Below are 24,757 nucleotides of genomic sequence, written 5' to 3' on the forward strand. Positions count from 1 at the left end.
CAATGATCGTGTAGTGCAGTCATAGACAGATGATCATCTTTCAAATATTTAGATGCTGGCAAAAATCCCAACATATCCAAACATATGTGTTGTCATTCCTCAACTTTATGTGATGCATCTACTCCAGTTAATGTTTCACCATCAATTGTTAGACCCCAAATGATTGAAACATCTTGTAATGTCACTGTTGCTTCACCACATGTAAAATGAAACGTGTGTGTCTCGCATCGCCAACGTTCAACAAGCGCAGTAATCAAATGATTATCAAGAACTTGTGACCCACATTTTAAAAATCCATAAAAACTCATATGATTTAAATATGCTAGTACACGCCTGTGTAAGTAATTATCAATATATAACTTCCAAATTAAATTTTCTGACTTCTTGACTTTCACAATATCAACGGTTAACGAAGACACTCTTGATGACATGTGTCACTTGTAAATAGATGACACTGGGATCTTCTGGATTTCGATTATATGTCATTCTGAATTATGTTCTATATCTTCTCAACTTCGTCTAAAAAAAATTTTTTGCGAGGAATTGAGAAACTGAGAAATGGGAGAATGAGAGGGGAAAAAAGATGAGGAAAGAAAGAATCGAGCATAGATAAAGATTGGATGAATGGAAGAGTGCCACGTGGGGAGCTGGAATACCGTCCATGCTTGATAAGCGTGGATTGCAGTAGAATCGCAATTTTTTTTTCTTAAATTATTTTTGAAAAAAAAAATTATAATTAATTTACTTTAAAAAAATAATCCTATTAACTTTTGATTTTTATTTCCAAACATTCTCTCTTTTGCTTCTCACCCATCATAAAAAAATCCCTTCAAAATAAGTAAAAACTCATTCAGCACTCCTTTAGCAAAGGTGAAGGAACAAAACAAATTAGTTAATACAAAAACAAAAAGTACAATACACACAATTTGGCATTTTTTAGGAGTTTCCTCCCCGCACACACGAATTCATGGAACCCCGACAAATGAAATTACTAATAATGCACCTCCCTTTCAGAAAATGCATATATTATTATGACTATTATTACTTTATAATAATAAATAGTAGAGATAATCATAATAATAAAATATCAATGCCGATAATACAAGATCCTCTAAACATTTCTCCTGCTACTAGTAATATAATCTACAAACGCATTCTTTTGTCTTTATACAAAAAATATTATCATAAATCTTCCAAGATGTGGAGGTCATTTGTGTAAATTACCACCTTTATCTATTAGCTTCCAAAGCGCTGCTTTAGCTTCCTCTAGTGTTTCAACAATCCGTCCTTGTTCAAATGAAATCCTCTGAATGTTGAACTGTGAGGTATTATCAAACCAATCAAAAACATGTTGCAAACAAAACAACCTCTTCTATTTAACAGTACAATCTATAGGAAACCTGGGTGCCTTGGCGCACACGAATATCAACACCCCGGCTGTCTATCGATATGAGAGCAGCATCATCTACCTCAGCTTCTTTAGACAAAACAACTTTCAGAGGCTTCGAAAATAATGCATTTAATTCCTACAAGAGTACCATAAATGTTACTAAAAGAAAGTGGAGCCATAAAACATCACTTTGATCAAGACACAACTCTCGGTTATAAATGGAATGAAATTTAGATGATAAACCTTTAGATTTTGTTCGCCTCCATCAACTGCAATCTTATCAGGTTGAAGGGCTTCATATTCTTTAACGTCAACCCAAGCAACAGTTCCAAAGCCTCCAATGAAATAGATATCACTGCTAATAGGTGATAAAGCAAATCAAAATCTTAAGGCTGTTAACAGTAGCTTTTCGTTTTACTATTCTTTTCCTCCAACTTATTTGTTCTAAATAGCCATTGATTCGGGCTTATTCACAAATAAACATTAAAAATACATAAAGAGGAGCATCGAGCTTAAACTCTAGTCATATGTTACAAGTAAATGTAGCTAAAAGGGCCATTGAATCCACAATACAACAGCGGATAGAAAGTCTGATCAAGGAATTGTGATCGAAGGTGACCGACACAACATCGCTGGTCCCAGCCAAAATACGAACAATACACAAAAATAGTTCAAAACGATCAAACAAGTGTCATGCCCAGGATACACACAGATAAAGGCAGTAATCCGAATTATGCAAGTATGCAACTATCACAATTATCCAAATCACTTGTTTGGTTGAAGCAGCACTTCACGTAGCAAAGAGCCAAAGAGGGGATTTGATTAATCCACCTCATGAATTCTGTGTGGAAGATATATCATGATTTAACAATTGTTTATTCAAAAATAGGAAGAAAATGGAAGCATATTTTTCTTTTTTGGTGATAACTGGTGAGTGATTATTCAATGAAACTAGCACCAGTACACTACAACGGAATAGGTGCAGTAGGTCATGCTAGGGAAGAGGAAGATTCCATGCAGTTCTATATGGTGTCAACTCATGCAAGCCATCGAATTTGACTAATATTAAGATATAATGTCTTAAATATAAATAAAAAAGTAAACCGATCATTTGTAAAACTAATCATTGTGAACAACTATGTCAGAATTTCCTCTCAAACAAAAACTATGTCAAAGAATACACAAACCTTATGTTCTGCATCCGAAAATAGAAGAAATTTCCCCACTGTTGAGAAGGTCCTTGTTGATGTTTTGACATATATTGCTTATGAGCCCATTCCTGTAATGCAACGAGCATGATTATCACCAACAAGAATGAAGCATAAAACTGTAATCATCTGGGTTTTGAAATGCCAGTAAATTGAGACACGTGAAGCTGCATACAGTAACTCCACCATTATGTATGGAACTTTCAGGAATAAGCATCAATCATTAATATTTACATATAAACGAGTTTCTAAATGAACACCAACAAGTACCAATCATTAAAGAAGGTCAAAATTCAGATGAAAATTTCTTCCAAATATGTGGCGAGATGACCAATAGCTCTAAACAGTAGTCATTCTTATTACTAGCTACTCACATGTAAGAATTCCAAAGCAAGTCATTACCTTATATATCGTATATCAAGTGAAACATTTATGAATGAAATCAGCTGAAGAAGAAAATCACCTGCTGGTCTTCGGGGAGTGGGTACACATCACCAAAGATCGTTACACGTGCATTTGACAAGCCACTCCACCCAGGAATCTAGTGAATTTTCATGTTTGTCAAACCCACAAACAAAATACATGGAAATATTTTTGGTGATGACAGCTAAAAATATTGCAAAATGAAACAGCTACCTGTACCACCAGAGAGCACCTTGGATCAGCTAACAAATTCCTTGTATGTATAGCCAATGGTGAAAACGAAAAGATTGGATCTGCAAAAGATAAGTCAAACAACCAATCCAATGTCAAAATGAATATCTCGGATGGGGCATTCTCAATGACTCAATCATTAATTTTTAAGAGCTTGATAGGGAGGTCTTAATGACCCCCGAAATGGAGAATCAGGAGCGACTTCTGCACCAAAAAAAGAAGCCCAGTTACTAGTACCAAAAGCTGCATCTGGTACATCAATTTTTTCTGAATTTTCAATTATGTTTTTCTGAATCCCTTACATCCAATTCGTGAACCAAATACACCTCTACTGTCATTCAAATCAAATAAAAAGTCTAAATGTTAACACTATAAATAATTAAAGAGAATATCTTTGAGGCCAATTACACAGGGTAACACTGATAACTTATCAAATTCCATGAAATGTCAGCAATAACAAAAAATGGATCAAAATTTTATGGAAACTAAAGATAAACCTGACACTGCAAGAAAGCACACAAGGCAATCCAGAGGTGGACATAAGAGCAAAAAATTTATGATACTTACGCCCAATAGGATCTGCTGCAAAATCTACGAGGGAACCAAATGGATAGCCTTCCCGACGATGGTGCATCCGAGACATAACAGTACACAGATGAGCAAACCTGGCCTTCTCATATTTCAACGAAGCCGTATAATAGAGGAACAACATGTTAGAGGTAGTTTTTGTTTAAGATTGGACCAGCGTAGGTATATCACTATGACTGCACAAAATATATCAGCAAATAAAAAATTTACCTGTTCCATTAAATTTCGAACTGCTAAGGCCGGTCTAGGTAACCCATGAGCAGAAGTTGCACTTTGCACTCCACCAGATATCGGCGTTCTAAAAAGCCCAGCTCTTGTCCCACCCCCAGTTAAGCTTCCATATGAGATCACAGGAGGTGGTGTCGTCAAATTTAAATCTGAATCTGTATCCGTTTGGTTACTTTGTCTAAGATCTGAATTATCCTTCAGGATACGAGAAATGACATCACAATAAAGCTGAAAAAGCGTTTTAAAATGTCCAAATATGTTTTTACTACATACAAATAACAACTAACCAATCCTATCATGACTCATGAACAGAGTAAGCAAAATGACACTAGCTTGTCAGCAGGAGCCAAGAATATGCATTCTGCCACACTACAACATAAGAAACAATTAGATATTGATCTATCTTCCTGACAGTTCCAAGCTTCGTGAAAGTAGGATGTAAACCCTCGATCATTTACTCCTACAATTTCTTTAAAACTTAATCCTACTTATTCAACGTTTTCAAAAGTTGAGTGTCGTGTTCCCTTGCAACTGATCGTGTAAAGGGCCGCTTACTAACTGAAACCTTGGAATCCAGATTCCAAGTTGTTTTATTAGATTTCCTTCCTTGACGACCAATTATAAGAATACGAGTGAGGCTCGATAGAGAGAACCTCGCGATCTCTTAGTATTTGTTTATACTGGAAAATTCTTGATTCATTTATTCAACCTTGAATGGGTATAAATACAAAAGAGTCCTAACTCCCAACCCTAAAGATAACTACCAACCATATCCTAAAAATTGAAAAGATAACAACCCGATCCTAATACCAAATCCTATCGAAAACAAATCAAACAGCTAAGGAAAAAAGATCCTAATCTTTGGGTTTAAATCGGCCGTGCGTCTGTCTCTTGTAAACCAGATCTTTCGGCCGCTTATGTGTTGCTTGGTCTGCGGAATTGGTTATGACATCGAGCTTGTAGTTACATTTAGCTAGATATTAATTTGAAGCTTCCAAAAACGTTGGTTAATATTTAACTATCATTATGTATTCGTTTATATCTCCTTTCAATCCATTCCCCTCGTAATGCCTTCTGGCTCAAAAATGAAAGTATCACTACCATAATCATTAAGCCATGCATTCAAGTGAGTTCTCTTGAGATGAGTTGAGGTTAGTGTGTGGTGTAATGGTGGTACAAGGATTGGATCTTACCCATGCCCAGTCTCGAGACATTTAGACTTAAGAAGAACTAAAAGTTGGGAATTTATCCTTTCATCTTCAAAATTAATGAAGTTACTAGAACATTTGAAAATCAAGAACTAAACTCTTATTCTCCCGAACAAATTCTCATCAAGTGACAAAAAAGGAGTAATGAGATCATAAATGGTATGATAAAGATAGGAGAGAGCTACTGTAGAACCCGTAAATCAGTCTACGTATAAGCCATACATAATTCTAGATTTTTAAATTTAATTGACTTCATTGCATGATTATTTTAAATGCATTTTTTTTAAGTTAATTATTTTATTATTTCAGTTCAGTAGTTTGATTTTTTTAGCATTTCAGTTATTTCAGTAAGGCCGGACCGGAGTTGGAGTTTTGAGATAGAATTTAAGATTTGAGAAATATTTCCAGGATTTAATTTAGCTAGCAAGTAAGTTAATTTAAGTTAAAAAGGAGGTTTGAGGATTTATTTTAATTGTTTGAGGTGAGTAGAAAAATTAGTTCATTTAAGTTTCTTAATTTAGGAATTAGTTCACTAAATTAATTAAAGTATTAGTGAGGCTTTTAAGGGTTATTAATTTATTAGATAATCAACTTCTCCCCTATCTTTTATTAGTAGATTTCGGCCACCCCCTTAGAATACTAAACAATTCATTTGCCAACTCATCACCTTGACCACTTCTTGGTATTTAATTAATAGGATAATCCCTCCAATTTTGTTTAGCTCCAATTAATTAAATAATTAACATTCTCCTAGTCTAATAAGCTCAAGAAATCGGCCACACCTCATTCTAGATCCCTCCACCAACATTTGATAGCAACAAGAATTCAAAATTCAAATTTGAGTAGACTTGGTCATGATTCTCCCTTATATTGTGCACCCCTTCTCCTCACCTTCATAACCACTCCATCACCCTCCCTACCACCGAAAATCAGAGGTAAAAATAGAGAGAAAAGTCGTGAGTTTCATAGCCAAAAAGAGGAGAGAAAACCGAGAGCAAGGAAAGGAAAGAAAGCGCTCCACCTCCTCCGTGCCGCGTCGTCGTCGTTTCGTTCGTTTTCTTTCGAAACGAAACCAAGGCATGTCTAGATTCTTTCAAACCTCAATCAAGTCATATTATTAATTAATTTTCAGTACATGATCAGGTTTTATCAGTGCAAAAACCGAAAAGTGACAGCAATTTTCAGAAAGTTTTACATGCAGATTTTCGGCCCTTTGTTTCTTCATGCTTCACAATTTTCTTTGGTGTTGTGGTTTCAGGTATTGGTTCGATTCCAGGCTCCCAAGGCAACATCTAGACATAATCTAGGATGGATTAGGATCACTTTAGTCCATTATTTCAGCCCCCATGCTTTCTGGAAATCGAAAATGACAGCAAACATCCAACTTGTGATCTTTTGAGTTTCGAAATTTCAGTTTCCTGTCAGGAGGGTTTGATCTGATCTTGGCTGCCCTAAGGGCTCTTAGCCATGGTTAGATCACTCCCCTAGCAAGTCTAAGACGTGACTAAGTCGCCCTTTTGGTGGCTTGGTCCATGGCTCCTCGGTTTTTAATAAAAACATCACAACAGTCCCCACGTCCCTTCGACCCCTTCCCATTTCAGCATATGTATTTCGGTTTTGGTTGATTGGTATGGATCTTGGTTGGCCTATGGCCCTTAGCCACGGTTCATATCATGCCCCTAGATGTCTAGATCGTGCTATGGTCAATCAAATGGCCACTGGAACGACGCAAGACATCGATCAAAGTAAAACACTACACCCCCATGCACGTTGGTTCTCGGTTGGAGTTTCGGTTTTGTTTCTGGTATGGTTCGAATTGTGGCTGGCCAAAAGCCCTTAGCCATAGTTCAAATCATTCCTTGGGATGGTGGTAAGAGTCTCTGGTCGGTGGTTCACGCCCCCAATGGCCGGCAGACTCGAAAACGACACAAGAAGAACACATGTACAGCTGCTGTATTTTTACAGCAAGTTGCTGTGTCGGTTCGGAGGCTCGTTCGAGTTCTCGGTCAGCTTTTAGCCTATGGCCTTGGACTGGACAGTGCTCCATTGAGTTAGGAAGGTCATGTTTTCGACCGTTCGTGATTCGGATCATTTTTGAGGTCGTACGAGAATTTACGGTGCGATGTGCCAAATTGACTCTCGAAAGAGCGTTTCATGTTTTGGCCTCCATTCCACCTAGATTTCGACCCTATCGTTTTAGGAGCATTATTTTATGATTTTCAGCGTATTTTAATCATGACGATATGTCGGTTCAGTGTCGGTTCAGGTTGGTTCGGAGTCATGATTAAATACGAAGTCATTAAGCGTCATAGTCGCATCTTTTGAACTAAAGTGCATAGTTGGTCAAGTTTAAGCAATTGCATATTTTTCATGGCACAGTTAGGTTGCAGCGAGCCTGGGGACGATCCAATCCAATCCAGTTGGTAAAATATACAGGAATTTTCATTATGCCAGTTAATTATTTTACGTGCATTAAATAGAAAATGATTATTTTTGAGATTTATGCGATATGGCTTGTGGTTCATTCACTATGTGGGAGTATTATTTTATACGGTCGCCAGTGACCGATCAGTTCAGTTTGGTACCACCCGGTCGCCAGTGACCGGCCAGCTCAGTTCAGTTTCAGACTCCCCGGTAGCCAGTTACCGATCAGTTCAGCTTAGTGCAGTGGCCACAGGCGTAAAACATAATCTCAACAGAAAATTTTACCAGTTATTTCAGTACAGGGCTCCAAGGAGCAAATATTTTTACTGTGATTTTCAGTTCAGTTATGCACGTAATATAATTGCTCAGTACAGATTATTTTTCAGCATGCCTCATGACATGATATTTTATCTCATGCATATTTCACTTCAGATTTTACTCGTTACCTGCGATATATGCATGCTGAGTCTTTAGGCTCACTAGACTTGATTGTTGTAGGTACTGATGAGGCCAGGGCCGAGGGCGGGGACCAGTGAGCCAGCTTGGGTCGGCAGTAGTGGCACCCGAGGACCTCAGTGCAGCAGTTGTTATTTTATTCCGTAAACAATTTTTATCAGTCGTTGGATATTCTTTTTAATTATCATTGTTGGAAAAAATTATTTTCTTCCGATGCTTTATTTTTAAACATTGAACTTGATTCACCAGTTGATTTTATGAATGAGGCCATTTAAGTTCTTTTAAAAAGAAAAATTTTAATTTTCCGTAAATTTTCAAGCGAGAATTTTAGGGCCTTTACAGTTGGTATCAGAGCGGTGGTTCTGTATAGGGTTACACTACTACTGACCGCGAGAAGCTCACGAAGCCACGTCTTCGGTCTGTAAGTTTTACAGTTCAGCATTTTGTTCAGCATTTTATTTAAAGCATGAGTTATTTTGTCAGCATGCTTTCATGAGAAATTTCGACCAGATTTTCAGTATTTCAGTGTTCATTTAAAATAAATTATGGAATTATGCATGTTAGTTACGTATGGGTTATGTTGGAACAGTATGCCCCCTAGACGTCAAGTAGGACGCCCGAGAGGTGGTGGCGAGCACCGTCGCGAGGACGATGACGATCAGAGACAAGAGAGGCAGACACCTCCTCCTCCTCCTCCTCCTCCACCTCCACCACCGCCCCCACCTGACATGAGTGCCCAGATGCTAGCTGGGATGACACAGTTCTTCGCACAGTTTGCGGGGAACAATGCTGTGGTGACTAGGCCGACAGGGCCAGAGGCTGTTTACGAGCGATTCATGAAAATGCGTCCAAAGGAGTTTTCTGGGACGTCTGACCCCATGATTGCCGAAGGATGGATCAAATCCCTCGAGGTCATCTTCGAGTTTATGGAGCTGGGAGATGCCGACAGAGTCAGATGCGCCACCTATCTGTTCACTGGAGATGCCCGCTTATGGTGGGAAGGAGCAGCAGTAGCCCTGACTTTGGCTACACTGTCTTGGGCAAGCTTTACGGATGTTTTCTACTCCAAGTACTTTGCTGAGGAGGTTCGCACTAGGCTGACCACCGAGTTCATGAGCCTGCGACAGGGTGATATGACGGTTACGGAGTTCATCCGTAAGTTCGAGAGGGGCTGTCACTTTGTGCCCCTGATAGCGAATGATGCCAGAGCCAAATTGATGCACTTCCTAGTGGGTTTACGGCCGATCTTGCGCCGGGATGTTAGGGTGTCTGACCCTGCTACTTATGAGATTGCCGTCTCTAAGGCCCTAGCCGCAGAGCAGGATCTGCGGGACATCGAGAGGGATCGCCAGGGCAAGCGCCCCATCCAAGTACCACACCGCCCTCCTCATCAGCAGCAGAATAAGAGGCCATTCCATGGGCCGCCTAGAATCAGAGGCCAGCAGCCGCAGCAGCAGCAGGGGCGCCCAGCCCCGAGGACTTTTGAGCAACCAGTCTGTCCCAGGTGCTCACGCCGCCATCCTGGAGCGTGTATGGCTGGCTCAAGAAAGTGTTTTAAGTGTGGTAGTCCAGACCACGTGCTGCTGCAGTGCCCTCAGAGGCATCTGCCTATTCAAGGCAGAGTTTTTGCTCTCCATGCAGCGGAAACAAACTCGGAGACTATGTTGTTGACAGGTACCTTTAAGCATTGAGTTATTATTCGAATTTCAGCGTTTTGGGAATCGGGATTTAGATTTTTGAACTTAGAACTGTTATAGGATTGCATGCTCTACTCAGATTTATTTTGGGGGAATTAAGCTAGAAGAACCTTGACCTTTGCATGACTATAAGTTTAGTTCTTGTAGTGAGATTCAACTTAGAGTTCCGATCTTTCAGGGAGAATTTTTATATCTGGTTCCGCTACCAAGGCCTTGATAGATTCAGGGGCCACTCACTCGTTTATTTCGGAGGTCTTTGCAAACTTTCTCAAGGTCAAGACCATTGGGCTAGACATAGCCTTTTCAGTAGTGTTGCCGTCAGGCGAGGAGATGGCAGCCACCAATGTTATCCGAGATATAGATATGGAGCTCCACGATAATCTTGTTTATGCGGATCTGATCGTGCTACCGATGCCAGAATTTGACATTATCCTAGGGATGGATTGGCTATTGAGGAACAGAGTGTTGATAGACTTCCAGCGGAGATCTGTTCTCGTCCGAGCGCCTGGAATGGAGCAGTTCTTATTTGAGCCGGACAGGTACTTTTCGTTACCGCGCATTATTCCATATGTTCAGGCTAGGAAACTCATGCATAGAGGGTGTCGGGCATTTCTAGCGACCTTCTTATCTGTCCCCGAGGAACCCAGCCAGTCAGCCTCAGATGTTCCGATTGTAAGAGATTTCTTAGATGTTTTTCCCGAAGACGTCTCTGGTATGCCACCTGAGAGAGAGGTGGAGTTTTCCATTGAGCTTATGCCAGGTACGGCTCCGATATCCAAAGCGCCGTACCGACTAGCACCGACAGAGATGGCAGAGCTTAAGAAACAGATTCAGGAACTTCTCGACAAGGAGTTCATTCGCCCGAGCTTTTCTCCATGGGGCGCGCCGGTCTTATTTGTGAAGAAGAAGGATGGCTCTATGAGGCTCTGCATTGACTACCGGGAGTTGAACAGAGTTACAGTGAAGAATAAGTACCCACTTCCGAGGATTGAGGATCTGTTTGACCAATTGCAGGAAGCTTCGATTTTCTCCAAGATTGATCTGCGTTCCGGTTATCACCAGTTGAGGGTGAGAGATGCTGATGTCTCGAAGACTGCCTTCAGGACTCGTTATGGTCACTACGAGTTCCTAGTGATGCCGTTCGGTCTGACGAATGCGCCAGCGATCTTCATGGATCTCATTAATCGCGTATTTCAGCCGTACCTCGACCAGTTTGTCATAGTGTTCATAGATGACATACTCGTCTACTCCAAGAGTCGGGAGGATCACAGCAGGCATCTGACTACAGTGTTGCAGACCTTGCAGAAGCATAAGTTGTTCGCGAAGTTCATCAAGTGCGAATTCTGGTTAGAGAAGGTGGCGTTCTTAGGCCACATTGTTTCTAGCAGTGGCATTGAGGTAGACCCAGCTAAAGTCGCTGCAGTCAGAGATTGGGTTGTGCCGCAGAATGCATCCGAGGTCCGCAGTTTTCTTGGGCTAGCAGGATATTACAGGAAATTCATTCAGGGATTCTCCTCCATTGCCGTTCCACTCACAGCACTGACAAAGAAGAATGCGAAGTTTGTGTGGAGCGATGACTGTCAGAAGAGCTTCGATACTTTGAAGCAAGCTCTTATTTCAGCACCAGTTTTGGCCACACCGTCAGGACCCGGCGAGTTTGTTCTGTATACCGATGCTTCGAAGCTCGGTCTTGGCGCAGTATTGATGCAGCATGGGAGAGTGATAGCATATGCTTCTCGACAGCTGAAAATCCACGAGAAGAATTACCCTACCCATGATCTAGAGTTGGCCGCCGTAGTTTTTGCATTGAAGATTTGGAGGCATTATCTGTATGGAGAGAAATGCCAGATCTTTACCGACCACAAGAGCCTCAAGTATTTCTTTACGCAGAAGGAGCTGAACATGCGACAGAGGCGTTGGTTGGAGCTTGTGAAAGACTACGATTGTGACATTAGCTACCACCCAGGTAAAGCTAATGTAGTTGCGGATGCTTTGAGCAGGAAAGTCGCAGTGATGGCTCACTTGACGATTCTGAGACCTCTTCAGACTGAGATGCAGAGGTTTGATCTCGAGACTTACCCTCGAGGTAGAGTTCCCCGACTATCTACCTTGACTATCCAGTCCTCTCTTATTGACCGTATTCGCAGTGGTCAGGCAGCAGATGAGCAGTTGGCACAGTGGAAGAAGAGAGATGAAGCCAAGGACAGCGTCTTGTATACAGTCAGCGACGGTATTGTGAGATACCGAGACAGGATATGGGTTCCTAGCAGTGATTCTATCCGAGCAGACATCTTATCAGAGGCCCATATGTCCCCGTACTCCATTCACCCTGGGAGTACGAAGATGTACAAAGATCTGCAGCTATTGTATTGGTGGCCGGGTATGAAGAAGGACATCAGACGATTTGTGTCCGAGTGTCTGACCTGTCAGTTAGTGAAGGCCGAGCATCAGAGACCAGCAGGTTTGCTCAAACCTCTTCCTATTCCTGAGTGGAAGTGGGAGAACATTACCATGGATTTTGTGACCGGTTTGCCGAAGTCAGCTAGAGGATCGAATGCTATTTGGGTGATTGTAGATCGTCTTACCAAATCAGCGCACTTCTTGCCTATTAAGACGACATTCACCATGATTCAGTATGCAGAGCTGTATAACCGGGAGATAGTCCGACTTCATGGTGTTCCAGTTTCGATCGTATCCGACAGAGATCCCATATTCACTTCCTCATTTTGGAAGAGTTTGCATTCGACTTTGGGTACGAAGTTGCTGTTTAGCACAGCTTTCCATCCGCAGACAGATGGGCAGTCAGAGCGAGTTATTCAGATCTTGGAGGATCTTCTCCGTGCTTGTGTGATTGACTTCTCAGGGAGTTAGGAGTCGAACTTGCCATTGGTAGAGTTCACCTATAACAACAGCTTCCAGTCTTCTATTGGTATGGCTCCGTATGAAGCTTTGTATGACCGCAAGTGCAGATCTCCTGTCCATTGGGATGAAGTAGGAGAGAGAGCAGAGTTGGGTCCCGAGATTGTTCAGTAGGCAGCAGATGTAGTAGTCAAGATCCGTGATAGGATGAGGACTGCTCAGAGCCGACAGAAGAGTTATGCCGATCAACGGAGGCAAGATTTAGAGTTTGCAGTGGCCGATCATGTCTTTGTGAAAGTGGCACCTATGAAGGGTGTCATGAGATTTGGGAAGAAAGGGAAGCTCAGTCCAAGATTCATTGGACCGTTTGAGATCCTCGACAGAGTTGGGACGCTAGCGTATCGTGTGGCTCTTCCGCCGAATCTGGCCGGAGTACACAATGTGTTCCACGTCTCCATGCTGAGGAAGTATGTGGCGAATCCTTCGCATGTGCTGAATTTCGAGCCGTTGCAGCTTAATCCGAACTTATCTTATGAGGAGAGACTAGTGCAGATCCTAGACAGACAGGAGAAGAAGCTTCGGAACAAGCTCGTTAAGCGAGTCAAAGTCAAATGGCTCAACCATTCCGAGGAGGAAGCTACGTGGGAGTCTGAGCCGGAGATGAGAGAGCGTTACCCCGAGTTATTCGGTGAGTTCTAATTTCGAGGACGAAATTTATTTTAAGGGGGGAAGGATTGTAGAACCCGTAAATCAGTCTACGTATAAGCCATGCATAATTCTAGATTTTTAAATTTAATTGACTTCATTGCATGATTATTTTAAATGCATTTCTTTGAAGTTAATTATTTTATTATTTCAGTCCAGTAGTTTGATTTTTTTAGCATTTCAGTTATTTCAGTGAGGCCGGACCGGAGTTGGAGTTTTGAGACAGAATTTAAGATTTGAGAAATATTTCCAGGATTTAATTTAGCTAGCAAGTAAGTTAATTTAAGTTAAAAAGGAGGTTTGAGAATTTATTTTAATTGTTTGAGGTGAGTAGAAAAATTAGTTCATTTAAGTTTCTTAATAAGGAATTAGTTCACTAAATTAATTAAAGGATTAGTGAGGCTTTTAAGGGTTATTAATTTATTAGATAATCAACTTCTCCCCTACCTTTTATTAGTAGATTTCGGCCACCCCCTTAGAATACTAAACAATTCATTTGCCAACTCATCATCTTGACCACTTCTTGGTATTTAATTAATAGGATAATCCCTCCAATTTTGTTTAGCTCCAATTAATTAAATAATTAACATTCTCCTAGTCTAATAAGCTCAAGAAATCGGCCACACCTCATTCTAGATCCCTCCACCAACATTTGATAGCAACAAGAATTCAAAATTCAAATTTTAGTAGACTTGGTCTTGATTCTCCCTTATATTGTGCACCCCTTCTCCTCACCTTCATAACCACTCCATCACCCTCCCTACCACCGAAAATCAGAGGTAAAAATAGAGAGAAAAGTCGTGAGTTTCATAGCCAAAAAGAGGAGAGAAAACCGAGAGCAAGGAAAGGAAAGAAAGCGCTCCACCTCCTCCGTGCCGCGTCGTTTCGTTCGTTTTCTTTCGAAACGAAACCAAGGCATGTCTAGATTCTTTCAAACCTCAATCAAGTCATATTATTAATTAATTTTCAGTACATGATCAGGTTTTATCAGTGCAAAAACCGAAACATGACAGCAATTTTCAGAAAGTTTTACTTGCAGATTTTCGGCCCTTTGTTTCTTCATGCTTCACGATTTTCTTTGGTGTTGTGGTTTCAGGTATTGGTTCGATTCCAGGCTCCCAAGGCAACATCTAGACATAATCTAGGATGGATTAGGATCACTTTAGTCCATTATTTCAGCCCCCATGCTTTCTGGAAATCGAAAATGACAGCAAACATCCAACTTGTGATCTTTTGAGTTTCGAAATTTCAGTTTCCTGTCAGGAGGGTTTGATCTGATCTTGGCTGCCCTAAGGGCTCTTAGCCATGGTTAGATCACTCCCCTAGCAAGTCTAAGACGTGACTAAGTCGCCCTTTTGGTGGCTTGGTCCATGGCTCCTCGGTTTTTAATAAAAACATCACAACAGTCCCCACGTCCCTTCGACCCCTTCCCATTTCAGCATATGTATTTCGGTTTTGGTTGATTGGTATGGATCTTGGTTGGCCTATGGCCCTTAGCCACGGTTCATATCATGCCCCTAGATGTCTAGATCGTGCTATGGTCAATCAAATGGCCACTGGAACGACGCAAGACATCGATCAAAGTAAAACACTACACCCCCATGCACGTTGGTTCTCGGTTGGAGTTTCGGTTTTGTTTCTGGTATGGTTCGAATTGTGGCTGGCCAAAAGCCCTTAGCCATAGTTCAAATCATTCCTTGGGATGGTGGTAAGAGTCTCTGGTCGGTGGTTCACGCCCCCAATGGCCGGCAGACTCGAAAACGACACAAGAAGAACACATGTACAGCTGCTGTATTTTTACAGCAAGTTGCTGTGTCGGTTCGGAGGCTCGTTCGAGTTCTCGGTCAGCTTTTAGCCTATGGCCTTGGACTGGACAGTGCTCCATTGAGTTAGGAAGGTCATGTTTTCGACCGTTCGTGATTCGGATCATTTTTGAGGTCGTACGAGAATTTACGGTGCGATGTGCCAAATTGACTCTCGAAAGAGCGTTTCATGTTTAGGCCTCCATTCCACCTAGATTTCGACCCTATCGTTTTAGGAGCATTATTTTATGATTTTCAGCGTATTTTAATCATGACGATATGTCGGTTCAGTGTCGGTTCAGGTTGGTTCGGAGTCATGATTAAATACGAAGTTATTAGGCGTCATAGTCGCATCTTTTGAACTAAAGTGCATAGTTGGTCAAGTTTAAGCAATTGCATATTTTTCATGGCACAGTTAGGTTGCAGCGAGCCTGGGGACGATCCAATCCAATCCAGTTGGTAAAATATACAGGAATTTTCATTATGCCAGTTAATTATTTTACGTGCATTAAATAGAAAATGATTATTTTTTAGATTTATGCGATATGGCTTGTGGTTCATTCACTATGTGGGAGTATTATTTTATACGGTCGCCAGTGACCGATCAGTTCAGTTTGGTACCACCCGGTCGCCAGTGACCGGCCAGCTCAGTTCAGTTTCAGACTCCCCGGTAGCCAGTTACCGATCAGTTCAGCTTAGTGCAGTGGCCACAGGCGTAAAACATAATCTCAACAGAAAAATTTTACCAGTTATTTCAGTACAGGGCTCCAAGGAGCAAATATTTTTACTGTGATTTTCAGTTCAGTTATGCACGTAATATAATTGCTCAGTACAGATTATTTTTCAGCATGCCTCATGACATGATATTTTATCCCATGCATATTTTACTTCAGATTTTACTCGTTACCTGCGATATATGCATCCTGAGTCTTTAGGCTCACTAGACTTGATTGTTGTATGTACTGATGAGGCCAGGGCCGAGGGTGGGGACCAGTGAGCCAGCTTGGGTCGGCAGTAGTGGCACCCGAGGACCTCAGTGCAGCAGTTGTTATTTTATTCCGCAAACAATTTTTATCAGTCGTTGGATATTTTTTTTTAAATTATCATTGTTGGAAAAAATTATTTTCTTCCGCTGCTTTATTTTTAAACATTGAACTTGATTCACCAGTTGATTTTATGAATGAGGCCATTTAAGTTCTTTTAAAAATAAAATTTTTAATTTTCCGTAAATTTTCAAGCGAGGATTTTAGGGCCTTTACAGCTACTTCTCCTCCTGAGAGGAATTTGAAGACTATGAAGTTACGACAAAAAGGAGAGTAAAAACTAAATTATAGTTGAAGACCCAAGTCCTGACCCTACATCTAGTCTTCTAGCATATACGCCGAACTGTCATCCACATGAAGGGCTGCGACGACAATAGATTCTGAAGAAAGGATTAATCATCAAACTTATAGAACGGATTTCATCGTAGTACTCCTTTTCTTCTGTTAGAACTTACAAGTAAAGAGTATAACAGAAAAGGATTCTCAAGATTTTGCTGCATCTCCCAAATGATGGTACCTACAATCACAATGGCCTGCTGAAATATGCTCTTGCTGGTGGAGATTTCACGAGCTACAATTTGTATACAACTACAGATCGAATCACCCTATGTCTCGAGAACACTTAGTTTTCTGGCTTCCGTCCTTTCCTGAGTACTTTTTGATGAAACCGATTTTTTTACGTACATACAGATACAGTTTGAAAAGAGACGTGTTCAAATCATTATATGTTCATAAAGTACCATGTGATCCTTCATCAATGATGCAAGGAAATCTACTTTTAACATGAGAATGAGTTTTTGAACAGTAACAGTCACGGCCTATTGGTGATTTGGAAGCAAGTGGTAGATGCGTATGTCCTAATAGTAGAATCATTTTGGGCAGGCAAAGGTCTAACTAGGGTGTTAAACAACTAGAAGCCTTGTATATTTTGTGCAAATAACTAATTTTTTTTCCTGGACTGCCTAGTGGAACAAATAGCTAAGACTGAGATCAGATAAAGCCCAGACAAACCCATGGTATTAATGGAGCCAATGTCAATATGATTATTATGTTATTTTTCTAATTTGTTCTGGTATTCTAAAACATAAAGATGATACATTTTTTAAGTAATTATAATTGTGATCAAATGATACATGCAAGTTATTATCTATATGGTTAATTGTGATCAAATTTTGTACCAGTAGACCGCAGTTTAAACTCCCCACTTTTCAATTTTTTACAGATGTTCGAACAAGGTTATGAACAAGCTTTACAGGTTTGGAACAAAGGATGTTCCATGGAACATGTTACAATCAGTAAAATCGAACGGCTACTTTTATGTACTTGTTTCCATCTCCAGTTTCAGGGCCATGCTTTATGGCACTACAAGAAAAATCATAAAACAGTTCCACCAGTGACTTGATAAGAAGCAAACTACATTTGTGGCTAAAACTTTTTAAAAAATTAACATATTCGGTGAAAAGGAAAAGCATCGAGTACACTGCACCTCTTCTTCAGCTGAACTCAATGTGAATATGAATCAGAAAAAAGAATAATGGGCTTTTCTAAGGGAAAAGGGATAAGAAAGCTCGTGGTAAATTCACAAGCAAAGCACAGTACAAGATACCTAGAGGCAATCAAAGCCCAAATTTTGATTAGGACATACCAAAGAAAAAGAGAAAACATGAAACGAATCATCAAGAAATCACCAGACCAGCTCGAGTTCACACAATGAGAAGAAGAATAATAAAAGAGATGCTATGTATACCAATAACTTATTACCTGGCATGGAAAATCATGTTCTCCCGAGACTAAACTGAACGCATCATTGTTAATACTATTATTACCAAACCGACTGTCCTCTTCCGTGCTGCCATCCTCCGATAATTTGCTATGCAGCGCAGAAATTCGCGACGTCTTGGTTCTGGAGGAGCTTAAATTGAATCTCAACAAGAGAGAATTGCAGTTGGTTGTCTTAAGAGAGTGAGTGGGGGTGCCATCTGAGAGTTTTGGAAGCTGCGAGGTTGAACTGGAAAGCGCTTCCATGGAAGAAGACACGTAGAAGGAAGCCATCTACACTGTTTCGATTCAGTAATAATGGAGGAGAATTTACCCGCACAAAATGGGCTAGGGTTTTAGGACAAACGAAACGAAGGAGGAGAAGGTTGCGTAATTTGGGCCAACAAATGAACCTTGGCCTTGCTTCGAACATTTGTGATCAAGATAAATTTGATAAAATAACATCTGATAAAAAAAAATTATTCTCCTATTTTTCTTTATAGATAGATAGGATGACTGAGTTCAATAAAAATTGCATAAGGGTATTATCTCATTCTCTCTTCTCTTCTATATTCTTTTATAATTCACTTATGATTTATAATATGCTATCAGCACGATAATATAAACAACTGAGAGAAAATAATTATCGTTCTATTTATACTATTAGAATAGCATAACATGTTAATAATTAATTTTATGAGATACTTTTAGATGCTCTAGAAGTAGTATAATGATAATTATTAATATATTTGGAGCCTATGAAATATCGTGTTGTTGATGCTATAAAGTAGCACAATATGTTTTTATATTGAGAGAGATTCGTGATTATGATCTGATAAAAGATCAAATATATGGGCAATCTAAAGATATTCATGATTATTTAATATAATATATTGATAATACAAACGATTCATGATAAATATATGATATATGATTTAATATATTGAAAAACTGAAGATATTCGTGATTGAAATTTGATATGATATCCAAGATCTAGAAATATTGTTGAAAGACATAGATATATGTCAAAGCATATCGATATTTACAAAGAAATATTGATAAAAAAAATTTGTTGATATTCATAAACAATATTAAGATAAGATCCAAAATTTAACATGATTATTGAGAAATATTAATTTAATGCTATTTTTGTTGAATGATTTTTTGAGGATCATTTGAATTGAGAAATTTATTTGAATTTCTTAGCGAATACCAATATAAGATCTAAAATTGGTTATGTTCTTAAAGAAGGTGATTAAAGTTCAAACATATGTCAATGTCAAACATATATTTGTTATTATTGTTTTAAAAGAATCGTGATCTATTATTTGTCGTTATTTTTTTATTAATAGGGGATTAATGTTCAATGATGAACTGCATAGGCTATTGATTAATAATTATGAATGTGCAGCGGTGAGGTCAACACTATTATAATATTTTTATTACCTTTAAATTTTGATGATCGACAAAATAAACATTATCAAATTGTTTTAGGATCCAACCACTCACTTTATTATAAAATAGATTTTTCATATCGCTAGATTATTTCAAGACTTTCATGATTTCAAGTTGTTCTATCTAGAAATCCAACCATTTTGATTTTTTAAGCTCCAGCCGCGAGAAATCCTCTGACAAGTGACCAGTCCAAACTATTAAATGTAGTGCACGAGTTCAAGCCGTTGTTTTCCAACTGCACTACAAAAAGGTCAGCATTAATGATTCCAAAAATGATGATGCATTTCAAGTCGATAAGTTGAAAGCTCAATATAGAAATATTACACAGTATTCTACAAACTCCTGAAATGATAAGAAGCCAATCTATTCGAATATGGTGTGTCAACTTTATAAAAAACATGAACTTAAAGTCAAGAGAGCTTTTAATGATAAGTATAGAGCATGTCCACATTGTCGGAAAACACTACAGATGATCGTTGGAAAGGAATTTTAACTGTTGAGCATTCTATTATAAATATGCAATGCATTTGAAGACCAATGAAACTATGTCAAATTGCTGAAACTTTTAAGGAATCAAAGTCGCCATATTTTCAAGATTTTTTAGCACACTTAAGAATCCTTCTTTTTGATTGCTCAACCAAAACACACGCTTATCAGAATATATCAAATCTTCAAGGATCAATAAGTGCAACCTCAACCAAGTCAATCCATTACAAAGCTGACCGTTGGGTTTATAACATCCAAAAAATCAACCTACGTAAACTGCATGCATGCAAATTATTTTAATTGTTTATTTATTTTATTTAATTACTTTTAAATGCTTGCATGATGTTTATTATATTATTAAATATATGATTGCATGATCAAATGATTATATGACATGATTGCTTGAAATTTAAGGATTTTACCCGAATATTCAATAATAGGCAGGGGAAGGAGACCGGAGACAACCAAGACAAGAATATTTATTTTTCATTAAATAATGGCAGGGCTTCCTAATATGATTAAAAATGATTTAATTTATTAAAAATGTTGGAGTTCGACTTATTTTACGAGTCGAGCTCGATTTTTTCCGGGAAAGCCGGTTTTGGACAAACAAGAAGTTTTAAAAGAGTAAAAATATTATTTTTGGGAAACTAGTTTTATAAAATTTTATGTTTTATTTAAATAAGTGTTATTGAGTCCAATTTAATTAATTTAAGTAGGCCTAATTATCCTTAATCTTGCAAGCCCAAAACTCAAGCCCATTAGCATGTTGTTTAAATCTATAAATAATTTACCCAGGCTTTCAAAACACCATATTTTTACCTTCCTAGCAGCCGAAATACACCTCAAGCACACACAAAATTTTCGAAAATATCAAGGAAGGAAAAGGCTTGTGTTCTTCGTCGTCTGGTCGTCCAACGTCGCACCCTCATCAACAATCGTATATTCGTGCATTATAAACACAAAGGCATGTTTGCTAAACCTTTTTAACATCATACAAATCATATTATACTTGATTTAATTGTTTATGCATGGAAAAAAATAGGTGTTCGATAATTTTTATGGTAGAACAGTTATTTTCAAAAATACGCTGTTTTATGCTTATATGAATAACGTTTTTGAATCCAACGAGTACGCTGCCGACGTAGGATGAAATATGAATAAATTATTCTTAAAACATGTCGAAATTAAAGTTGAATTAAAGCTGGACAATCGAGGGAAACGCAAAGAAAGAACTGTGGGTTTTATTGGTGCAACTTCCTTGACGGCTTGGCTAGGGCTTGGGTTGAGGCCTGGGCTGGACGTTGGTCAGGTTCAGGGTCAGGTAGAGTCCTATCATGGCTATAGCTCAAGGGGAGTGGCTAGGGAAGAGTCCACTTGAGCAAGGACTCTTCCCGAGCGTGCGAGAGGGAAGGGCTGAGAAGATAGACTCGCGGATGGCCTGGGGGCGAGCCAGGGTGGTCTGTTAGGGTCCTAGGGATATAGTCAAGGGTCAAGGCAGGGGCTGGAGTGGCTTGGTTGGCTTCTGGCTTGAGAAAACACGAGAAGCACCTTAAGTGTGTGCGCAGCTCATGCTTGCTTCAGGCGGCTCGTGCATGGGTTAAGGGGCTAGGCTAGGCTTAGGCTAGGTCTGGGCGTTGTCCAGGGTTGGTTAGGGTCAGGTGGGCTCGGTGGTGGCTGGGCTGGAAGAGTCCTAGTGGGATAGGAGTCTATAGGCATGAGTTTCATCCATGTTCAGGTCTGTGTCTCTGTCTAGGAGTGTTTGAGCAAGCTAGGGCTAGGTTCTATTGGCGGGGATTGGTCAGGATGGTTCCTATGTGGGTTGGCTCGGGTTTGGCTTGAGGTGGCTCAACCATGGCTCGAGTAAATAAGGAGTTGGCTCTGGTGGTTCAAGCAAGGGTCAATTTCAATATTTAAATTGGAACCATGGGTCCACAGGTGTAATAAAAATGTTATTTTCAAAATTTGGGAAGAAAATAATGAGTTTTGAATTTATCCGGGAATTAATCGCCTCAAGAAACATTAACTAAATAATTAATTGAAACGCCTAGATTTATGCGGAGTAAAATTACGAAAAATTATATTTAAGCTTAAATAATTATTTGGAATATTCCCATGTCATTACAAGTGAGAAAAAATAAAATCGAGAATTTTTACGTCCAGGGACAAAATGGTAATTTTACACTTAGAAAAATATGAAATATCTTGGCAGCGTCCCAAAGGATCATAACGCATGTTAAATGATATTTTATGATTTAAAATGATGATTTTTATGGAAATATGATACTTTATGATTTATGGTAAAGCTATGCAATTTTTACTTTCTAAAATGCTATTTTTTTAAAGCTATGTTATTTTACGATTTTTAAAGAAAAGGAAAATATTTTGAAGGTTGTGAGTTGACTATGACAAAAGATATATGATTTTGTATGGATGTCAAGAGGGGAAAATGCCCAAGAGAGAGCTCATTTACGGGAGAAGACCCCAGAGAGAGCTCGTCTATAGCAGGCCCCCGGAGGAGCCCCGACGATCGTATTTCCATGGTGGGGCATAGTGCCCACCCTCATGGACCATGTGGAGCTGAAAACTGATCAGTCGAACAAAGGATAAATGCTAATCATTTTCAAGTATCAAATTTCACCCAAAAAGATATATGATTAAAAGCTTATGAATAAAATGATTTTATAATATATGATTTACGCTTAAAGCTTTTTAAATGATTTATTTATGCTTAAATGATTTTTAAATGATTTTAAATGGTTTATTATTGTTCAAAAAATATTTTAAATAAAAGTATGATTTTTAAATGCACGTGATTGTATATGTTTTATTTGATACTCATGTTTAGAATGCGCTGAGTCATTAGACTCACTAGGTTTGTATGATATAGGATTTGATGATTTTATGGAGGCGCTGTCGATTGAGTGGATCGAGTGTAGCAGACACTCCCGAGTAACCTTTATGTTTCCGCACTAGATTGTTAGATATAAGATTTAAAAGATTATGCTAATGATTTTATTAGAGATATTTTTATGCTTTAATTTTATGTTAGTTTATCTTTTTAAAGGTCGACGTAGGATTTTTGGTTAATTGACGATTTAGAGATTTATTTTATGGACTTGAGATTTTAAATGTTAATTTATTATGATTGTTGATCATGTTAAGTTATTTTATTCAGTTAATATTTTCGAGTTTATGATTTATGATTAGAAAAAAAGTCGAGGTCGTTTCAGTTGGTATCAGATCCAAAGTTCCTTAAAGGATCGTGTACTGTCACTCCGAGAAGTTCAAGAAGTCACGCCTCAAATATTTGAGTTTTTACTGCTTTACTTTTATATGCAAAAATTCTTTTAAATGTTTATATGATGCATGATATAAATGTTAGTTTCATGCTGCATGAAAAATTTTAAATGAATGTTGGTTACGTGGTTTGGATTTTGTGTACAGAGACGCCTCCTAGAAGGATTTTGTGTAGGACTGATGAGGTTAGACATGAGGAGGATATTCCACAGCCTCCACTTGTTCAGGATGCTAGTGCTCGTGTACTAGCCGGTATGGCACGTTTATTAGAGCAACACGTAGGGAATGGAGCAAGGGTTATACCAAAGGCTGCTTATGAGCGATTTAGAATGATGGACCCCGAGGATTTTCATGGCACTACTGATCCATTCATTGCTGAGGGATGTATTAGTTCTTTAGAGGTGATCTTTCGCTACATGGAGATGGCGGACGCTGATCGAGTTTGTTGCACTAACTATCTGCTAAAGGGCGGCACTTCTTTATGGTGGGAAAGAGCGGAACGAGGAGTGAACATAGCGGCATAGACATGGGAGGAGTTCAAGTGGGTGTTCTACGACAAGTACTTCACATCTGATTTTTGTTCTAGGCTGAAGAGAGAGTTTATGAGTCTCTGTTAGGAGGATTGATATGTTGCCGAATTTGTGCAGAAGTTCGAGAGGCGCTGTCACTTTGTACCCTTGATTGCGAATGATGCTGCTGAAAAATTACGACATTTTCTAGATAGTTTGAGGCCGACTATCCGTAGAGATGTAATGCTCGACGATCCTACTGATTATACCTGTCGTTGCCAAAGCTCTTAGAGCCGAGCAATCACTCAAAGACATTGATTGGGAGATGCAGCGAAAGAGGAACCGTGCTCAGCAAGCTAGTAAGAGTAATAAGAAGCCTTATGTGGGACCACCTAAGCAACCAGAACCACCAAAACTACAAGGACAACCACCTAGAGGGAATATTCCGAAGGCTGATGAGAAACCACTGTGCAAAGAGTGCAATTGTCCAAAAAATGGCAAGTGCATGTGGGGCACCTACAAGTACTTCAAGTGTAGAGAATTGGGATACAAGGCTATGGATTGCCCAAAGCTCAAGCAACCCACTGCTGTAAGGGTATATGTGATGCAAACTGAGGAGGTTGAGACAGAGCCGGCACTACACTGATTTCTAGGTAACCTAGCTGTTTAACATTTTTTCCGATGCTTTTATTGCATGAAATGTTAAAATTGGGTTATGGGAATTGATAAGGATAATGAGGAACTTAGAAGAGAATATGTTGCATGTTTAACTTGAGTTGGATTTAGGAGTCAACATTGAGTTAGTAGTACAAATTAGAGATTTGAGAAATAAGTTTGAGGTGGATTATGGGAAACAAGCTTCTCAACTATCAAGACAAGGAAAATTTCGAGGACGAAAACGCCCGAAAAACCAAACTACATAAACCACATGCATGCAAATTATTTTAATTGCTTAATTATTTTATTTAATTTCTTTTAAATTCTTGC

General features: G+C 39.1%; 1 protein-coding gene across 5 annotated transcripts; it reads right to left on the reverse strand.

Annotated features, from left to right (window-relative positions):
- Positions 1-1,087: 1,087 nt before the first annotated feature.
- LOC140823022 (uncharacterized) lies at positions 1,088-18,430 on the reverse strand. Of its 5 annotated transcripts, none has more exons than XM_073184077.1 (9): positions 18,024-18,430; positions 4,051-4,296; positions 3,820-3,922; positions 3,235-3,314; positions 3,062-3,139; positions 2,578-2,669; positions 1,634-1,748; positions 1,401-1,526; positions 1,088-1,318 (listed from the first exon to the last, which is right to left on the reverse strand). In XM_073184077.1, the coding sequence occupies exons 1-9, from the start codon at positions 18,312-18,314 to the stop codon at positions 1,208-1,210; spliced, it is 1,242 nt and encodes a 413-aa protein (XP_073040178.1). In that variant the 5' UTR covers positions 18,315-18,430; the 3' UTR covers positions 1,088-1,207. The 5 variants fall into 5 exon arrangements, with proteins under 5 accessions (XP_073040178.1, XP_073040180.1, XP_073040179.1 ...); XM_073184079.1 differs by having other exon boundaries at positions 1,090-1,318; positions 4,051-4,263; positions 18,024-18,428; XM_073184078.1 differs by having other exon boundaries at positions 1,090-1,318; positions 1,634-1,745; positions 18,024-18,428.
- Positions 18,431-24,757: the final 6,327 nt, after the last annotated feature.

Source organism: Primulina eburnea, chromosome 2 (genome assembly GCF_022965805.1).
Source record: "Primulina eburnea isolate SZY01 chromosome 2, ASM2296580v1, whole genome shotgun sequence".
Taxonomy (NCBI): Eukaryota; Viridiplantae; Streptophyta; class Magnoliopsida; order Lamiales; family Gesneriaceae; genus Primulina; species Primulina eburnea.